Source organism: Mercenaria mercenaria, chromosome 12, assembly GCF_021730395.1.
Source record: "Mercenaria mercenaria strain notata chromosome 12, MADL_Memer_1, whole genome shotgun sequence".
NCBI classification, from domain to species: domain Eukaryota; kingdom Metazoa; phylum Mollusca; class Bivalvia; order Venerida; family Veneridae; genus Mercenaria; species Mercenaria mercenaria.
In genome coordinates, this window is record NC_069372.1 from 74,664,921 (window position 1) to 74,685,622 (window position 20,702).

Sequence of the window (20,702 nt, forward strand, 5' to 3'; positions counted from 1 at the left end):
AATGCGTTTTTCTTCCACAAAATATGTGAGATAATTATTAACCAGTAAAAGTGAGAATCTTGCGAAATAAAACATAAAAACTAATAGCATAAATATGTGTTACTTATCTTAAAACCCTTGTAAGCTTTTTTTGTTTAACACGCGTTAAAGAGCAAGGAATGAGCATAATGATTCATTCACTTAATTATAAGTTAGCATATAGATCAATACCTCTTAGTATAAATAGTTGTTAAACATAATATTTTACTTTGCATAAAGATATAATATCTATTAAGTTATTGCACATTTATACAAAAGATAAAAATATAACGAAATTGGCAACGACGTGTTGTAAAATAATAGATATTCAAAATAAATCATGATATAACTGGACTTTGAGGATACGTACACGTTCGTTGCAATAACGTTCAAGGGGATAGTAAACAGGATAAAATACCAGTGAAAATGTAAAATTCGTTATTAACACAGGAAATGATATTTTTATTTTATTTGTTAACGAATAATGTGGTACATCAAAACATCCGAGAAAAGAAAACATACGTTACACCGCAGAGATTTAAAAATACAATGGCGAAGTACTTCGAAAACTATGCACTATCCATAATTCAAATTAAAACCAATACATTCAAGATTTATATTTCCAAACTGAAAGTATTAAACAAGAAAGATATTTTAGAGCATGGTATAAATGTGAAAAATAAATCCAATATATTGTGATTTGTATAGTGCATTTTATTTGACCTGGCGGGGCGTGGTTTCGCGACGGTCCACTACATTTTTGTGCAGGGTATGTAGTACATGTAACCAATGTAGCGTTGAATTTAAGTCGTTGGTTACCGAAGATTACGGAATGAAACAATTATATTGCTCTTCCTATTTTGCTCGTTTTTTTCTGAGATTACCATTATTTGCATATGTCAGTGATTAACTCCGCCCCGCCAGGTCAAATAAAACGGACTATAACCGTTACGAGTCCAAAATCACGTGTCATGCTTTATCTAGACATCGTCAGTAAAAAGACCCGAAACCGTGACCCGAGCAGAAATGACAATTATAAATAAATGTAGATGATCATTGAAATGTCTTAATAGAGTTTTCATGGAATATAATTCATAGTTATTACTTCTTTATTCGAAACTTTAGCTAACATCATAGTTATTTTTTCTTACAGAAGAACATCAAGTAGATCAAGATGATGAGTCATTTTAAAGAAGACAGTGAGGTTTGTATATTACTTAGCAAATTCAAAACACCAAATCAAAGGGAATAACTACTTCCGGCTTACTTCCGTTCGGTAGCCTGCATTTACACTACCGTCTATGAATAGGCTAAATCAAACCCAGCCTGCAACATTTTCATTTATGCCGCGTTGGGTGACCTGTATTTAATTATATACATTAAGGTTTAGCAGTATATCACCAAATCATAGAAATATTCGGTAAACGAACAACATTTTTATCAACAATCTACCTTCCAATATATAATGTTTTACTATACCGTCACATATAACTGGATATTTAAACTATTCTCAAACAGCTGTCTCCATTTAAAAATGAATGCCGTTTGTAAAGAAAACAAAGCTGAAACAATTGCTGAAAACTGAGTTAAACCTATTTATGTGAAATTTCAGCACTGATATTATTGCAAATGCATCAAACAGTTCTTTGAAAATTATTAGTCTTTAAAGACGCTCAACCGTCCAAAAGTTTGGCTCCTTTATGCATTCCTTTCCTAGGATTCAATGCATATATCAGTAAATTGACAATCATTTTGTAGAGTAATATACGTGTTTTATATGCGGTACATTTTCATGTAAAACTACTCTTTCTTTCTATGATTTGGTGTTGTTTTATTGTTTTATTTACAAAATCTGGACCTAGTCGTTAATTCATATTGTCAAAAATTACAAAAACTACATTCATAGTTTTACAAAATATAGTGTATTATTTTATGACTAAATACTACTTATCTCAAATGTTGATAGCTGGTCTAATAGATGCCCGTATATCATAATAAACACTGCAGAGGCAATATTACTTAAGATGTACGAGCGTTTTTTTTTTCTTTGTTTTTTTTTTTAGCATATCCGCCATTTTGAAAAATGTTTCTTCGTATATTTATTTCCAACAAAATGTATGCCAAAAATTAGCGCTAAATTATTAAAATACGGCTAATTATGTATAATTTAACCAAACAGATTCTACTTATTGTTGAAAAAAAATATTCATCCTTATTTTTGACTGGCATTTGCCTAAAATTGGTCTAAGATTTACAATGAGGTCGGTAAAAGTAAATCAAGTTTGGTTCTGATATTTTTCTGATTGATATATATAATGATAAGCTACAATTGAAATAAAAGTTTTCAACATAGCACTTTATATTACCTAGGAAATACAAATTAATACAAAAAAAGAACTAAAAGTATCAAAATTCATTAGTTTTCAACGTTTGTTTTTTTTTCTAAATACATCTCTTACATGCACGGTGACCCCAACTGTTTTCTTTCGATTTTGAGGCATATTTGTGTGTCATTAAAGCTACAAAATATTTTTAAAATCTTAACGTCAGACTTTTTTTGTAGATTTAAATACGTCTTTTTCCATTGAAAATAAAATTGTTTGGGTAATTATGTCAACATGTAAAAATTAAAGGGATTTGTTAGTGGCATTTGTGATTATATAATACTGATATCATCTTGTATTTATAGTAAATCCCTATAACATTAAATGGGATATTATATGTTTTAAAAAGTACCACCATTTTTCAATTTTACCAAAATTCAGAAATGCTAGAACAGTGCGTGAGGAAAATGCCCTTTAAAATTAAAACGAGTTCGGTGACCTGTGCTTTTTCTTCTCTTGTTAATGCTCTTTAAGCTCACAGAGTATGAAAAAACTCTTAATGTTAGAAAAAAAAACGATCCTACATCCTTAACTGATTAACATAAAATCTGCTCAGAAATGTTGTCTCTATGAATTCGACGTCAGTTTAGGTACAGGTTCTTATCATTAAACTATGTCATGTAGTATAATCATGGAAACAACTTGTCACTATTGTTACTATGAGTTTTGATTCTCAGCAGTTTCACCAGTCTGTATATTATTAGTTCAGAAATGCAACTGAGATAGCATTACATTTTTTTCTGTCAAAATTGAAGGGTATAGAAACTATAACAAATGAGTATTTCCGCAGTATTTCCTCTTTGTAAACTTGTTATTATAGAAGGCCGGTGCGCCATACTAAATGACAAATAGTGCAAAATGCTATTTGCTACATGCTTATTGTTCAATATTGACTGTCAAATAGTCATTGTTAATTGTGATATGCAAACCAATAAATGCCAATTGCTTATTCCTAAGTACTTTTTTTCGGCGAACGCCGTCTAAGAACGAATTCGTTACCTATGCCACGTGACTTCAGTTTACAAATCAAACTACTTGATAACGCATTATAGATAATTTATCAAAATGGAAGATTTATGCAACACTCTGCCTGATTGGACGAGAGTGTCAATTTCTTTCACTCTGTTTATTGTGCTACGCTGAGTGAAATGTAGACAAAACGTTTATCCTAAACGACGCTGTTCACAGTTTTAGAGCTAACTTTGGCTCAGTATATTTAGCAAGAATATTGATATATCTCAAAATGATAAGTAAGTTTAATAAATATGATAAAAACCTGATCAAATACCAACATATATCAAATTAAAGAAAGAGCTGAATACGGTCTGCGTATCACATGAATAAGGGTGTGATAAGAGTCTTTTATGTAGAGAAGTGCTTTAAAAGATTTTCCTTGTTACAATTGTCGTCTGTATATGAAAAGGTTTTTGAGTCGACTAAAGGCTGAAAGCCTTTTGACGAGTCCTTGCTGTTCAGCGATTCTCTAAATGGACCGAATAACACGTGAAGGGATGTAGTTCCATTAGATTTCTCAAACTTCAAACAGTTCACTGCATGAATGAAGTTAAGTTGTGTCAATTCCCTTTGCTATGACCAATATACGATGTAATCTGTCATATTTATGACTTGTAATTGTGCAATACTCGATTGTAACTCATTAAGCATAAATGTGCATTTTAAGAATTGCGCAGGCTTACAAAGCTTGGGTAACATCCAGCGAAAGACAAAAAATAGTTCCACAGGGCTCCAGATAAGATGCGTATTAGCGTAAATTACGTATAGAAATTATGCAAATACGCATGTCTAATAATTTCTAAGCGTATAAAAACGTATATAAAATTACAGAAACGCACACAATGCTTTTTTAAAAACAAAATCTGAATCGTCTGGATGCGTTAGGTAACATAGCCGATCAGCCTTAATTCTCCCATATTGAACGTAAACACGCAACGTATGATTTCTATAAACTTTGCGTGGGTTGAATTTTGCAGTCAGTAAACGGATAAATTATCGGAAGAAGAAGCTCTTAATGGTTTGTTTAGTTACTACTGATATTAAAAATGATTTTAATTCTTATTTTTCGAGAAATAAACAAATCGGCGAAACATTAAATTGTATTTTCTTGTAGTTTTTGAAATCGAAAGTAGATCGTCTATGTTTGGCTGCTTTCACGAAACGAAACAATTTTTTTATGAAAAGATTTAAATAAGAGGTAATTTAACCGTAAACTTCAATGTCAGATACTGCCAATTGCTGCTAAATGTCTTCGTATCATCACAATTTGTAAAATATATTGTTGAAACTGGAGAAAAGTGTAATCGTATCCGGATATAATATTTTGGGTAAATATCGAGCTGTGTTATGGAATTTTAAGAAAAAAACTAAAAACAAACTGAAACTGGTAGACTATACTGTCAGTACATCAATCATTAGCCGACTCAGGCCCTTCAGGCCTTTGATTTGCTTTTGTGACTTATTCAGATTGCATATTAAAATGAATACTTGTTTGCTTTGATATATTTGTTATAAATTATTTAACTGATTTATTATATATGAATATTTTTCTTTAGTATGGTATGCAAATATTGAACTCAGTTGAAATCTGTTTTATTATGTATATGCTATATAATGATTGAATCTCATTACACTGAAATGAAGGTACGCTGCATACAGTTTATCTATGTGATATGACTACGGTCAAACTTTGCTTATGGAACAGAAATATTGAAATAATTACAATTGTATGTTTTGCTTGACCTTCACTTTTTTATAGGTGTGACGTCATTGTCCAAAGATTCATGAATAGCGAATGTGCATTTGTTTAAGCGGGATCAGTTGGCCTATTTTAGAAATAAATAAAAATAATAAATACAAAAATCCTTTAATTGATTTTTTCTCATGTATTCTTATCAAAGTTGATTTGTAGCATCTTTATTAGGCCCGCAGCCAACTTTGTTCAGCTGGGACATTTGACACATTTTAGGGGCTGCTAGAGCTAAAACTAGAAATGCCTTTATACAGCGTCTCATGAACAGCTTGGTGGATCTTTGTCATACTTGGTCTGGAGCATCATTATAAGGTCCTCTTCCAAATTTATTTATATAGGAACTTGGGCCCTATTAGGGACCACTATAGCTAAAAGTAGATATGCCTTTCTTCGCATTAACCACTAAAATGTAATGGATTTTTATCAAACTCGATGTGTAACAATATCGTAAGGTCTCCTGCTATTTTGTTACAAATGGGGATAGGGATCAAAAATATAAACACGTTTAATGACCTCTTCTCGTGAACCGCTTCATGAATCTTCATCAAACTACTGCTGTAATTATTTCGTCTAAGGATAAACGAAACAAAATTGCAACCCTACGAAAATTTTGCGAAAAATTGAAAGAGAACCATTTAAATTGTTAAAGTGCGGTGTTTAGTTTTGCAATTTGAAAAATTTTAGATGAAAGATGCATGTTAGATGAAAAATTCATAAACTTCTTTCCTTATTACAATTCGCCGACCATCATTTTTAAAGATATTTCTTGTTTTAAATAAAGGGCGGATGAATTCATCCTTTTGATAATCATTGATCTTTGTTCCATATCTTTGTCCCTGTTAAAAACGTTTCCCTAAACAATTTAGAGTAAACATTTTTAGTTCCATGTTCCTATGACTGGTAAAACATATTATTGCTCCGAGAAAGACTGATAGAACATAACATGTTTTCACATTAACAAAAGTAACATTTAATAGCTTATTAGCGTATTGGATTAAAGAGCTTTAGTGATTAGTATTTACCATTTAGCAATTTGATAATAAGCAATTGACATTAAGCATATGGCATTTAACATTAAATATGTGGCATATATAGCATTTAGTATGTACCATTATCATTAAATATCTGGCATTTAGCACTGAGTAATTGGCATTTAGCTTTAGATATTTTTCATTTAGCGTTTGCCAATTAGTATGGAACACCGGCCTTCTATAGATATATAACTGGTCTTTACATTTTGTAGTTACTGTCAATTATTTTCTCTTTTAGCGCTAGTCCATTACTTTATCTGGGGACCATACGCAACTTTTCTTGACATTGCACTAGTTTGTCATTGAATGTTTCATGTACACCGTGTTATCAACATATCTGCGGATCTATCTTAATTGTTGTATTTCGGTAGTTGTAACATGTCTAATGTTAAGTTCTGCACAGCCCGTTGCTAGCGAGTGTGGACGGTATCAAGCATTTCCACTACAGTCCATGAACAAGTTCAATCAAACCGAGCGTGAAACATTTTCCTTTTGTCGTTTTGGGAGACCTGTGGAGGTTTCACCTTTCTTGTTTAACTGAAAGATCAGATTTATATTTTGTTGTTTATGCTGAATTTAGACGGTCTAAATATTACTGATTGGTCAATTTATAAATGCACAAACGTATGACATTTGTATAACATTATCATTTAGGTCCAATTTTACAAGTTTTGATTAAGTGCATTTCTAATTTTGTACAATTAATACATCTTGTAACATATGATACGTTAATATGTTTGATTGCGTAATTATCATCATATTTAGGTGGGCAAATGTAATGGTCATGCAATAGAAAGGTACATAACAGTAACTTGAAGCTACATTTTGTTTAAAACGAATATATCATATCTAGGTGCAGTTCTTTTCTGATTTCAGAATTCTGACTACTGCTCTGTTACAGGAGATGGAAGTGCCGAAATGGAGAATGAACGTACAGCTGATCTTCAAACATTAAAAGCTTCAAACAACCAGCTTTTAGATGAAATTAGAGATATGAAAGGAACATTGTATGACCTCAAAATTGATAAAATGAACTTGATCAGAAAAAGCAAAGGTGAAAGAGACATATGGGAAAATGAAGAAAGGCGGTTCAGGGAAATCATCTCCGACAAAAATGCAGAAATAAAAAAGTTACAGTCAGCGATAAAACGTTTTGAGAAAACCCACAAAGATCTTACAGAGCAAAACAATGTTTTAAGCAGTACTCGATACAAAGGGGCGTATGAGAGACAAAAGAGAGAATTGTCTGAATCAAAAGCTGAAATAGAGGAATCAAAAGCTGAAATAGAGAAGCTAAAAGAGAAAATTCTGTGTCTTGAAAAGGCAATGGAAGAAATGAAAGAAAAAGATGAACATATCTGTGAAAAGGTTACAGCAGGAATGAAAGCTATTATACAGAATAACCAGGACGAAATGATGAAGAAGCTGACTGAGAATAAAAGGGACTATGAGGATAAACTTGACAAGGTACATGAAAATATGATTAATGTGATTACAGAAAAAGACAGGTTAAATAAAGAAATGATGACTAAAATGGCTGAAAAAGACAGAGAGCATAAGGAAGAGATGTCTGATATGTTAAAAAAAATTGCAGAAAAATTTGAATCGAACAAGAATACATCCGAACAACAAATGCCAAGTTTTGAAAGACGTTCGAAGCAGTTATCCAATGGAACTTGTAGAGAAAATGGGAAAACATACGAAGTACAGAGTAATTACTTTGTTAGGAGATTTGGACAGTTAGAAACGAATAAGGAAACGACCGAAATAAAAGAGCCGAATTTGTTGCAGCGACCAGAGAGCTTGCCCGGACATCAGGTTTCAATGAAAAAAGATGGTGACGGACAAAAGTCTGTTCTCAATGAAAAATCAGAGAATGTACCCAGTCGCAAGATCGTAACAAACAAAAATACAACTAAGCAAAATCCCACTCTTGTAACAAAATCGGAGCAACTACATTATGTAACAGTCCAGCATCAGAGGACTAGTTTGGAAAGAGATGCTCATTCTTTTCCAAACATCAGAGGATCTTTAAAATGGTCTAGTCCAAACGCTCCGTGGATATACCCAGAAGGCAAAAAATAAATTACATGACTTGAGAGAAAAATGCATTTGAGAAAATTAAACTGTAAAATCTGAAGTATGCAAAGTGTGAACCTTGAAAAAAAGAGAACTAATTTGAATAGAAACAGCAGAAAAGATTTCTACAAAACGACTTAATACGGAACACAATCTGAACGTAAGATATTTCGATTGTATTTTGGTGCTGTTGGAGGAGGGCAAACGCCATCGTGTGTGTGTATTTGCACTTGATTGTTGTTTCTATTTCATTTCAGAAAATAAATGATCTTGTTAAACATTCTTACACTGTTATGGAACTAAAAATGTAAGGCAAAGGTTGTATGGAAAACTGTAAGTCAGAATTTTCATTTTCAGTGACACGTTTATATTGTATATATTCTCATCAATGTACATATGATTTAAAATTATCGTAGTATGTAACTGAACTTACACATAGATATTATCAATAGAATTACATAACGTTAACAGTGTTTTTACATTAAAATAGCTTTTAATGTTTCTTTACATACCTAGTGCTATGCTTTTGTGTTGTTCATTAAACGGAGACATGTGTCATGTCGAAACTAGTAAATGTCTTGTGGATATTTCTATTCTTTCGTCTAGAATTCTGGGGTTTAAACAAGTGTTCCCGTTTTAAATTCAGGCTAAAACTATTGTTAGGATGGACCGAAGACAAAACGCTAAATAAGAAAAGTACTAAAAGTTCACTATCTTTATATTTACACTCAACCTCGTGTAAAAGTATGTTACCATTTATATATTCAACAACAATATATAAATATAACTATTCAATGACAAAATACCTGCAATTTCTGTGTATTATTCATGTTAGATATTTGTATATCTTCTTCTTGTTCTATCTTATCTATTCTATATCAATTTCTATCTGTTAAATGCCCGCAGTCTTAGATTTACTCCATTTTCGTACAAGACAATGTGAGGTAATGAAATTCCTTCCACTATGAATGGTTTAGATCCAATAATTACAATAAACGACTGCTTAAATCTGGTTATTTGTGTAAATTCCTAACTAAAAATGAGTGAACGCCAAATATACAAAGTCAAGGTCGATTCACACAGACTTTAAAAACCGTCACCGTACCATTCCGTAGGGAGGTTTACTAGGATAGAGTGAACCATTTTTTTTTATCTTTTTTTTTACCGCGGCTGTCCTTATAAAGTGATGAAATGTTTGCGCTTCGAACTCTTGGCCCAGTTTACATTGCCTATAGCACATATACTTGAAAAAATAGTCCGTCAGTTGCATTGACGGTATAAACCTGCATTGACTGGATAAACCTCAAGTTTACACGGCAGGCAGATATCGGCCTGATAAATGCATAGTGGTAGGATAAAAAATAATGCAGGAAGAAAGCGGTATTTTAAAGTTTGTAGTGGTAACAGACATGATTTATGAATAAATAAATACATTATACTTAGACAAGTAGTTATAACTTTAAAGAAGCACAGAAAATGAAAATGGTTTACATTTCGTATTGACATGTATTGATTCTGTGACAGATTGATACTGCCTAAAATCGTTGATATGATTAACAAAATAACTATAAATAGGGTTCATTTGAAATTCTGCAAAACAATACTTGGTGTAAAACCCCAGGCCCCTAATATGTCAGTTCTTGGTGAATTAGGAAGAAATCCTTTGTTTATATTGTATACAGAAAGAGTTTCGAATCTATTCAAAATAATTAAGAACGTGTGTCCTTTTAATTTACTTAATGGTAGATGTGTTCAGACATGTTTGAGATAATAGTCTTCTGACCGCAAACAAAAAAAAGAGAAGACAACAACATTATTCTTGTTAGGTTATTTATGTAATCAAGATATCATCTAAATGTCTATAGGTATGCAGTGCAAGGAACGTTATAACTTGGACAAAATTGAAAACAAGTATTTTCAATATGATTTTTTCAATTGAGAAATTAAGAAGGCTGTCCGGCATTATTTTCCTCGCCGTAGTTACAAGTTGTTTCTCTGAGTTATACCGTTAATGTCATTTTTGTTTTCTTTCATAAACAGAAAATAACGATACCTTTACAACAACAAAAAAACTTCCTTTAAAATACTGAAAAATAACATCCCACGCGTTTCAAAAATATAGTCTTTCGAATACACAACCTTCTGAAAATCTATCAAGTGTCAAGTTATTCATAGCATATAGCTTGTTCACGTGATAATCGGTTTTCACGTGTAGGCCATAGTATATAATGAAATCTGTAAGAAGAGTCTTTGGAAGCCTAGAAAGCAACCAAGACTCAGTTTGACTGACTCTGTTTGTGAGAGGTAGTAGGAAGTGCAACACTCCTCACGCCCCCTAGCACCAACTTCAACAGACCTCTGTTACGCTGGTATTAAATGGACTGAAAATTTGATGATGATCTTAGTTTAACGTGATCAGACCAGTAGCGTAGTCTGAAGAGAGCCTGTCTCATTGTAGCGAATACAACAAGGATATGGGTTCGAACCGTATAAGCGATATAACTTTTACCGATTTGTTTCAGGCTTTGAATATTTTTCATGAATATTTTACTTATTTGATATTGTTCAGTTGAGTTGCATTTGCTATGACTCAGTATGTCTTACACCGTTTAACTGAGTAGACGTCATTGTAGTTACTATCAATACTTTTCAATGAATCCCCAGTTGCTTGATGAATCTACAGTTGATACATATTTTGGATTAAATTGTTATAGAACGCCTGACCTTGGGATCGAACTACCAGCCCCTAGACTCGCAGTATTGTGCTTAACCTACAACGATATCTAAACTGTTGCAGAATATCGTTACGATAACATATACATAACGGGAATACTTTAAATGTATGTTTAAAACTCTGTTATCAGAAAAATGCGCTTATGTAGAAATTAATGAATATGACTGTATTTATGAATATGTTTGCATGTATGGGAAGCAAGAGATCCCTTATTGCAAGAGAAACTCTAAAAAGAGAAATATGTAGCGGTAGTTTAAAACTTATAATCAATGAAAGATTTCTTAAATGCGCTACAAATAAAAATGGTGTATAGAAATATATTTTCAGAGAATCAAAATTGGAACGCAATATCGAGACATTACTTGAAAACATCAGACAAAAAAAATAAAAACTCGGATTTCTTTATACCATTTTAATATAAAACAGCTCGAAAAGCTGTTGCGTTTACCTATTACTCTTTTGCTATCAAGTTGTGGTGCAGATTCATGCAAAGTTTCTCTCATTCTATAACGTATTCAATCTATAATGTACTCAATTTTCGCCTGTTCGGGAATAATAACATTAAGTTCCGATACAAATTCGCTGTTTTTGAAAAGTTTTCTTGATACATGTAGTTAAATTCGCACCGTGAACTTTATGAGCGAAAATGAGCTTCTTTCTAGGTTGAAATCCAAGAACAACTGGGTTTCTGAGTGGTATAGAATCAAACGACTATTCCACAAGAGTAAGTAGACATTCGGAATTTCCGAAATTCTATTTCGAATAAAAATGTGTATTTACAAAAAAAACATGATAGTTTTATAATTAATGTAGAGAATCAATTTGTCCACAGAATTTAGAACCTTAAGATATTATCAAGCGGTTAATTATTAGTGAAACAAGCCAAAACTGCCCTGCGAATCACAATTGGAAAGCAAAATAACTATTGCAGATAAAATAGTATGGGGAAATATATACCCAGTTCCAGTTCAAGTTTTTACACAATGTTATTTTCACAGAACACCGATTAGCTATCATAAAAGTTTCTAAATGGTTTATGTCGGGCATGTGGAAATAAAAGAGAAATCCTTGCCCATTTATTCTGTGATTGCGATCAATATGATATGGAATAAAACTTAAAGGATAATTGAAAACGTAACAAAAACAGACATGGGCACTACATAAATTGTCACTTATACTGATACGATCACGGGTACAAAATCGCCTGTAATTAATGCACTAATCTTCGAAACCAAATGTCAAATATTGAAATTTAGAAATGTCATAAATTCAATCCGGATCAAAATTATACACTCAAAAATATGCTATAATGCATTCTTGACGCTGTCTGTTGTAGGGGAGGTAACAGCAGACGTACTTAATGATAGCGCGAACAACGTGTTCAGGCGTTCTTTCTCTATCGAGCCTCAAACATGCCTTAATATAAGGTATTGTGACAACCGGCATATAAGACGCTTGTAATCCATTTAATAAGATACTAGTTCTGCTGAATATAGGGTTATTTTCAACGCAGATTCTGGAAGATAGAAAATAAATGTTTCATTTTTTGAAAGTTTCATATAGAATATTGTGTTTATAAAATTAGATAAATTGGTTTGGAAAAATCATATGACATTGCCATTGTAAGACAGGTAGGGGGTTCAGCTGGACGCCTACATTGCCTATGACGGGGCAAATAAATTTACGGGGTCGCCCCTTAATGGGTGCCTCAAGAAAGAAAAACACTTTAATATATAAATAAATAAGCGGGAGAGACTGCAAATAAATGTATAACCAATAATAGATGTGAGTTATAGATTTCTTTCATTTTTAGGTATATACTGCTTCTTTGTTAGGATGTTTTACATTAATATCATTTGATAGTAGTTCAAAAAAACTTACAATAACTTTGTCTGAATATGTTATGATAAAAATATATAATAAAAAGATGTAAAATCAACGGATATGTCGACATCCACCTCTATTTAATGTGTGGAAGTTGTTTTGGTGGAGTAGAAACACAGACCACAGTAAAGCTCTAATGTTGTTATGGATAAAAACGCATTAAACCCACGAAAACAAACAAACAAAAGAAACGATGTACATGTATTTCTTTAAGTAAACAACTCAAGCCTGAACCAATTCACTGCTGTCATTTGTCATTACAGATCTATCTTTATGTTTTAGTATAAGTCCATTTATATCCTCGCGTTTGCTTATATATTTACTAATTTAAACAGACAATATGGCAAGAGTATGAGCAAAACATTAGGCAAAAATGACCTAAATACAACGAAAATCTTTTTCGTTAACTGATTTTCATTGTAGCTATGCCATCTATTTCGTTAATTTATTTTCATTGTAGCTATGCCATCTATTTCGTTAATTGATTTCTGTTGTACAGATCATATCTAAATTTAAAACATACACAACTCATTGAAAACGCCACTTTTGAAAGTACATGTTTAACACTTTTTATTTATCCACTAATACTTTACATGCTAAATGAAATCCAAAGCCTACGATCACTTCAGTTACGCGTGTAGTAACTGTAATAAAACTGCTTTGCTGATCTTTCATTCCGGGTAAGTTCACTTTCACTTTTAGAAATTGTAGTTGTGATCAAGATCGGGTTAAACCTTAACTAATTGATTTAAAAACAACTTCAACAATGATTGAACAGTTGATAACTGTGACGTTTAATATATTTGTCAACTTTTAAAATGTCTCTAATTAAATTCTAAACCAAACGACCATATTCATTGAATTTCACTGTTTTTAAAAAAAATGTATATCGAACATATCTTGTGTTTTCTTTTTATCTATATACTATTTATATATGCATATGGACGAGTCACTGATAAAATAATTAATCAGACTTAATCACATAAACAAGCGCGTAAGATTAGCAAATCAAATGTTGACATCATCTAGCTTGGCAAGCTGTTAATTGCTGTTTCTTTCCTTGTTTACAGGCTGTATAATTATACAGAACAATCTCGTGTATACATAGTATGTACACGTAACACTAATAACTCAAAATTTGACGTTTAACTCAACTGAAACATTGACTATTAATTAGGTAGGCAAGTTGTTAATTAATTGCTATTGTTATGCTTGTATGGTTATATTTGCATAAAGGCGATATAACTGCATATAAGACTGCAATTTGAATCAAAACTTCAACTAAAAATATGTGAAATGAGTTTAAATACTTTACATATCTGATCTCTATGATATCGCCAGTTTATGCAAGTTTTCTTATTAATAATCAGTCAACGTGGTATTTGGGTGTGTTATTTGATACCTGACTTGTTGGTGACCGGATACGGGATATACGCTTCCTATGAAATACACTGAATTAGGTGAGAGCGACTATTGTTTCCCGTATTGTTTAAATTTGGACGTTACTACTTTGCTGAATAAATTGTAACAGTACAACTGAACGGTAATGGGTCACAAATGGAATATTCTATGGTTTTTATCTCTCTTTTTTTTGGTCATTTTATTATAGAAATTTCATGAAAAATGATGTAAAGACCTGAATAGGTCTTCTTTTTCTATAAAACAAAGAAGAATTTAAATAAGTGACCCTTAACCTATATATTTGTATAGAAATTGATACATGCCGAATACTATCTATAGTCATTGCATGGATTTCAATACTGCACACGTACTAAGCTAAGAGCTGTAGCTAAAAATAACGTTTACGGTCAAAACAAGTGCACAATCACACAAGTAATGAAAAGATGTTTGGTTGATAAAATTACGGAGCTCAACTGTATTTTTGTAGCATCAGCTGGCAAATCAAACTTTTCTTCATTGTTACTGAATATGACATTCTAATCAAACAGAAGTACCGTTATTCATTATTTGATAACGGTGAAATATTCACTGAATGTAACTAAACTGTCAGCCTTTTACAACTGTGTACTAATTCTTTAACTTCAAAGCATAAGAAGATTGGTTGCAACTCTCATTTATGCCCTGTCACCTGAAAGACCGACGTGAAAAATATATACTAATGGTAACGTTGTTACACTGATTTAAAGCTGCCTAATAAAACTCCATATAGAGTTATAAAATAATTCTTTGGAATACTCGATTATTTGGTTTTGTTGACAAGAGATAAGGTCAATGTCATAATAATAAAAAAGGTCAAACAAGTAAAAGTGATCTTATCAATATGTTTAATGCAATACTTAACAAAAATTGTAAATTTATTATAAACGTGCGGCCACTGTCATTGGAATATAACAAAATGTGATAATATCAAGTTATTATATTCGTCTAGTAACTGATATTAACTTGTTTGTTTAGCCTTAGATATGGATAAGAAAATAGAAACAGAAGGGTCATGCGATGAAAGGAAAGAACTTAATGTAATTGTGGAGATAGACGATGGAAAGATATCGGGAGAAGACAGGGGAATATTTGGTAAAAGCTCGAACGACAAAAAATATCGGCACCAGATTTTTCACAGTATCTGTGTGTGCTTATGCATGTTTGCACGGGTATGTATTTAAAAATAAGGAAATAATGTTATTTATAGATATTATATAATTCATATTTTGTATAATCTAAAAGATATGACGGAGCTATTAGATATGGAATTCAGGGTGGTGCATGCCAGTTGATATTTCCTACATGATATTTGCCATTTGCTAACTGCCATTTGTCAGTTGCTGACTGTGAGTTCAGACATGCCACTTGCTAAAAGCTATTTGCCAATTATGTACTGTTAATTGCCGTTTGCCAACTGCTCATTTGTTTATTACCGACAATTTATTTGCTAAATGCTATTTGCTACTTGCTCCTGTGTTAAATTAATGTTACTATCTAATTGCTCATTTGCTTATTGCTCATTTGCTAAATATTTAAGCCAGTTGCTGATCTGTCAGTTGCTTGTTGCTATTTTCTCATTTGCTAAATTTTATTTGCAAATTGCTCATTCGCCCGTCGCTAGTTTCTTATAATTTGCTGCCATTTCTAGTGATATGTATCTATAAATTTTGCAAACGTTATTGTAACTTGAATCTATGTGGTATGGAGCTTGTGTATTAACCCTTATCCTGCTAATTTTCTATAATGAACTTGTGCATGTTCCAATTCGGACAGTACCATTAACTGTTAAAAGGGGTGCATACCAAAAAGTTACTAACTGAAAGAATGGCGAACGGTGCAGATCATGATCAAACTGCACGGATATGCAGGCTAATCATGATATACACTGGTCGCAAAAGCAGAATCAATCGTGTTCAGCATGATAAGGGTGAATACCTGGTGTTAAATATATGACCGTGTCCGAGCTACTTAAAGAGTGATTATACACTTCCTATCAGGCTTCGTGCCTGGCATTAAGGATTAAAGTTTGGCAGTAATGATATTCTTGGCAGCATTCGTCTCTTACAGCTCAATGGTTTGAAACTGTAACAAGAGAACACTTGAATGAAATCGTATGAAAATCTCTTATATACCAAACAATGTCTCTGTCCTCCAAGTACAATGCCCACTGCACTGACATCACATGAAACTTCTCGTTCATGCTTGCGACTTAATATTTGGTCCTGTTTCATATATCTAAAAATCACTTTAACAATAAAAGCAATGGATACAAATAATCGCAACAAATTATGTAGAAAAGACAGCAATTTGGAAAGGAAGTAGAAGTTGACAACTGGAAATATGCAGCTGGCAAATAGTAATGCGCAAATGAGAAACTGGCAAATGATCAATGAGCAATAGACAAATAGCATTTACCAACTGAGCATTCGGCAACTGGCAGGTTTGAACTTTGTTAAAAATAGGCAAATGGGAAACTGGCATTCCGTAATTAGGTGACGTGATGTTGAAATGGAAACATGCACTACTATCTTGAAACATTTCTATTTGGATTGATATTTATGTAACATTAAATCCGGTGAAAACTTATTACATTCAGCCATCAAATAAAAAATAACCACCCGTTTGAGAAATACTTATGTAACAAAAGCCAGCCATTTTCATCAATTCACTATGATAACTAACCACATGGATTGGCCTCTCTTCTAATTTTTCAAATCACCAGCTATTTTGCACAACGCACGCGCACTTGGAATGAAATATTGATGGCGACTGACAAAATATTATATAGGCGCATAATTGTTTGTGTATTTCCAGGTAATTTAAAGGATTGCTTTTTATGCTTAATAATTTATCTACATTTTGCCGTTCATCGGTTTTGTTATTTCTACGATTTTGCATTGATGGCGAAGGTCACCGTTTTTGTCGCTGACAAATAAAATATTATATAGGCGCATATTTGTTTATTTCCAGACCCGTTATCCCATGACCCTAGTCTCGAACCCATATGAGTAGGACAAAACAAATAAGCAAGGGTAATTTTGAACTGCGACATATGATTTAGTGATGTTCGAATCTTAAATAACAATCCGTCTGTATGCGACGGGGAATTTGTGTTTTGTTGACAGTTTAACATATTGTGATGACAAATACATTACCGTATACATCCCTGAAGTTATCTAAATTACCTATATACTTTAATATTTTGTTAAAAATAATGTTTTTTGACATGTTTTATTGTACCGCACGAAAGTGCTCAATGCAAATCCTCCATTAGTGTTTAACTTGAATATTACATTTGTTATTCGAGGGGCGGATATTTTTACGGCTCGGTCTTCATATTACCATCATTGGAATGCAGTATCTATATCCTATAATTGCAGGGACTAATGATATCTATGGTAGGGCCGACATTTCCCGACTTAAGAATCATCATAGCTAAAGACTTATCTACAGCTTCTTGGCTATTTACAGCCATATATCTAGGGTAAGTTCATCCTTTTGTTTATGCAAAGCCATGTTCACTCAAGTGTATACATGTAAGTCGGGTAAGCTATCAACAACCTCTTGGTTATTTATTGCCATACACCTAGGTTAAGGTAGTTCTGCACGTTTGAAAACCGAAAGTACTGGTATAATGCCATTCGATGTTGCTCACAACAGACCTGAAGCAGTCGTTTGCGCATGTCACACATTCCTCTCCGTAAAGACGTTTGGCCTAAGATCACAGTTATTTTTACTCTATGTTCTATGTAGGCACTGGACACTTGCAATTTTGCATGCATTCCAATCCCCTCTAAAATACCTAACTCAACAGAACTATTCAAGAGAAATAAATCCAGCCACAATAAACATGGAGTTGACCGGCTCTTTCCCACCATTTTGAACCAAATCACATGCGTATGAAGAATACTCTCTAGATGGCCGCAAACAGGCAAAACAGGCCCTATCAAAAAGTCATGTTATGCATATTCTGACATTCTCATTCTATCAAATTGTATATGTACCTACTATTTCATATCTCTTCTATTAAATTATGCCATTTATTCCAGGTCTTTCACTCAAAAATTCACCAATATTCACCATCAAACAGCGGAACTATTTTCCGCGTAACCACTTCCTTATTGCGGTCAACCAAGGGCAAATAACTGTGGTCCTGTGCCTATCTGAATTGGTCACGTCATCTTTCATTTCTGAACAAAATGGCCGACAGTAACGTTTAGGAATAAGGTCAGTAATTCGGTCGAAAATGTGCTTCCGTGGTGTAGTCGAAAGAAGTCCATAATAAATAGATCCTAATTTTCCCATTTTTTGCGCAAATTCGTGTAGAACGAGTGCTTTAATCACCGTTTCTAAATACTAGAAGACATTCTGCATGAAATGAGACGGTTTTCATGTTCATACACCCCACATGGCAAGTTTTGCAGATCGAAACCGGAAGTAGGTGTTTATTGCGCGGACGAGAGTAAATATGCGCCATTTTTAGGGTAGCAGACCACAACTGACTGGCATTTCACTAGGAACTACATAACCCCCTATTTTCTTTTCATTTTTTCGTTAATTTGTGATAGAACTTTCGTGAAAAATAGGTGTAGGAAAAAGTGATGTTCTCTAAAGATACGTAAAGACGATATGAAGTTGTCGTTTTTTATATGAAACAAAGAAGGATTTGAATTACTGACCTTTAACCTTTAGCGTCAACTATGGCAAAAGTAATGTGTTTTAGAAATTGATTCGCTTGTTTAACCAGGGTAGAGTTTTTTTAAAAATTGTAATTAAGTTGCAGGTGAATTTAAAAGATTAATAAATGCTATAGGAAAACGTAGAATAAAGCCTGGACTTCGAGTACGGAAATGATTTTTTAAAATTAATAACAATAGATTAGTAAATTAATTACAACGGCAACGCTACTATCTTTCTAAAATTAAAAAAAAAAACAGATATTGAAACATTTGTCACGTTCAATTGCATAATAATTCTAAAAATATCAAATAAGCATGAAAAGCGAGGATCTTTTTAATCGTTGGCAAATATCTCAAAAACAAGTACAACGAACGCATACATTTTATCTCACAATATCATGGATCATATGTTTATTTACAACTATGAGAAATTTCATTAAAATCTACTCTGTGGAAAAAATACTACTCACGAAAATATAAGCAAAATTGTGATTTTCCCATAGACATCCATTATGAAAACTTATGTGAGGTCATTCTAGCTAAAATCGAGCAGGGACTTAATCAAATTCTACATTGTAGAAAAAAAAATGATCCAAACCTGCAGAAGTACCTTATCGACTCACAGTATTTCTTTTATATACTCTATTATCGATAAGTGTTTCATTAATACCATGGTCGAGCATTCTGACAGTAGTTCAGTTATACTGCTGCCGTCAGCAAATTTCATACCACCACTGACTTCTTCGAACGTCATGAAAAATATTTTGAATACTCGGATATCAAACTCGCTGTCTGTCGACTGACATGCGTATGCTCTGAGCTAACCGAGTAGATTGCAGTTCGATGAAGAACTCTCATAAATGGATTTAATATAAGACAATGGCAATTTGTGTTTATTCAAGAACACAGTGCACGTGCTTAGCGTCTTTAATTGGCACGAATAAATTAGAGATGTGATTCATTTATATTTCAGGGCAATGTTTGGTGCAATATGCGGAGGTTTTGCCTATGATCGTTTCAACAGAATTGTTGTCTTCGTAATCATTATGTCAGGGCTTGGTATATTTGCCGGAATTACGCCATTGTGTGCACACTTCGTTGCTATGGTTACAACACTGTTTCTTCATGGAGCATTTGGGAGTGCGCTTGATACAGGTATTTTATGTTTATCTTAAAGTAATTATAAGTATTTGTTTCACTCATCAATTGGTAATGTTTAAAATAAAAAAGAATATCAGCAATACACCCGTAGTTTTGTAACCTTTAATACTGTTATAACAAATGTTTAAATTAAACATGAACATTACGATCAAGTTACTGTTCACATCATGGATGTGGAAGTTTTCAAATGTAGCATAGTTAGCCGATTGTCAACAATTTTGCCAGCTTTCGGTTTGATGGAACGGTTATTGTCGGAATTATGCCCCTTTAAAACAGGTCACCCATTCATGTAAACAAATCCTGTCAAATGCGTAGAATATGCAAGCTTTACATTAGATTTAAAAAAGACGGTCTTAATTTACTTATATGTATTATGCAAACTTGTCATTAAATTAAAATAAAAATGGCCTTAGTTTTCTTATTTCCATTATTCTTTTGGCAAGAAATAATGTAAGTACTCGAAAAGACATCAGTTTCTGTCATTCGTATCGAAGAAAATGTCCCTGATGCTAAAGCAATATGTGG

At 32.8% G+C, this 20,702-nt stretch overlaps 1 protein-coding gene across 1 annotated transcript; it reads left to right on the forward strand.

The window, feature by feature from the left end:
• The first annotated feature begins 1,169 nt into the window (after positions 1 to 1,169).
• On the forward strand, positions 1,170 to 8,853 carry LOC128547451 (paramyosin-like). Its single transcript, XM_053520342.1, has 2 exons — positions 1,170 to 1,222; positions 7,077 to 8,853. Exons 1-2 carry the CDS (start codon positions 1,193 to 1,195, stop codon positions 8,283 to 8,285), a joined length of 1,239 nt encoding a protein of 412 aa, XP_053376317.1. The 5' UTR covers positions 1,170 to 1,192; the 3' UTR covers positions 8,286 to 8,853.
• The last annotated feature ends 11,849 nt before the right edge of the window (positions 8,854 to 20,702 follow it).

Excerpts from the sequence above, each read along its gene's own strand:
- LOC128547451 (XM_053520342.1), top strand. The coding sequence starts at position 1,193 with ATGATGAGTCATTTTAAAGAAGACAGTGAG. Across the intron at positions 1,223-7,076 it reads ATTTTAAAGAAGACAGTGAG|AATTCTGACTACTGCTCTGT; the intron begins GTTTGTATATTA and ends TTCTGATTTCAG.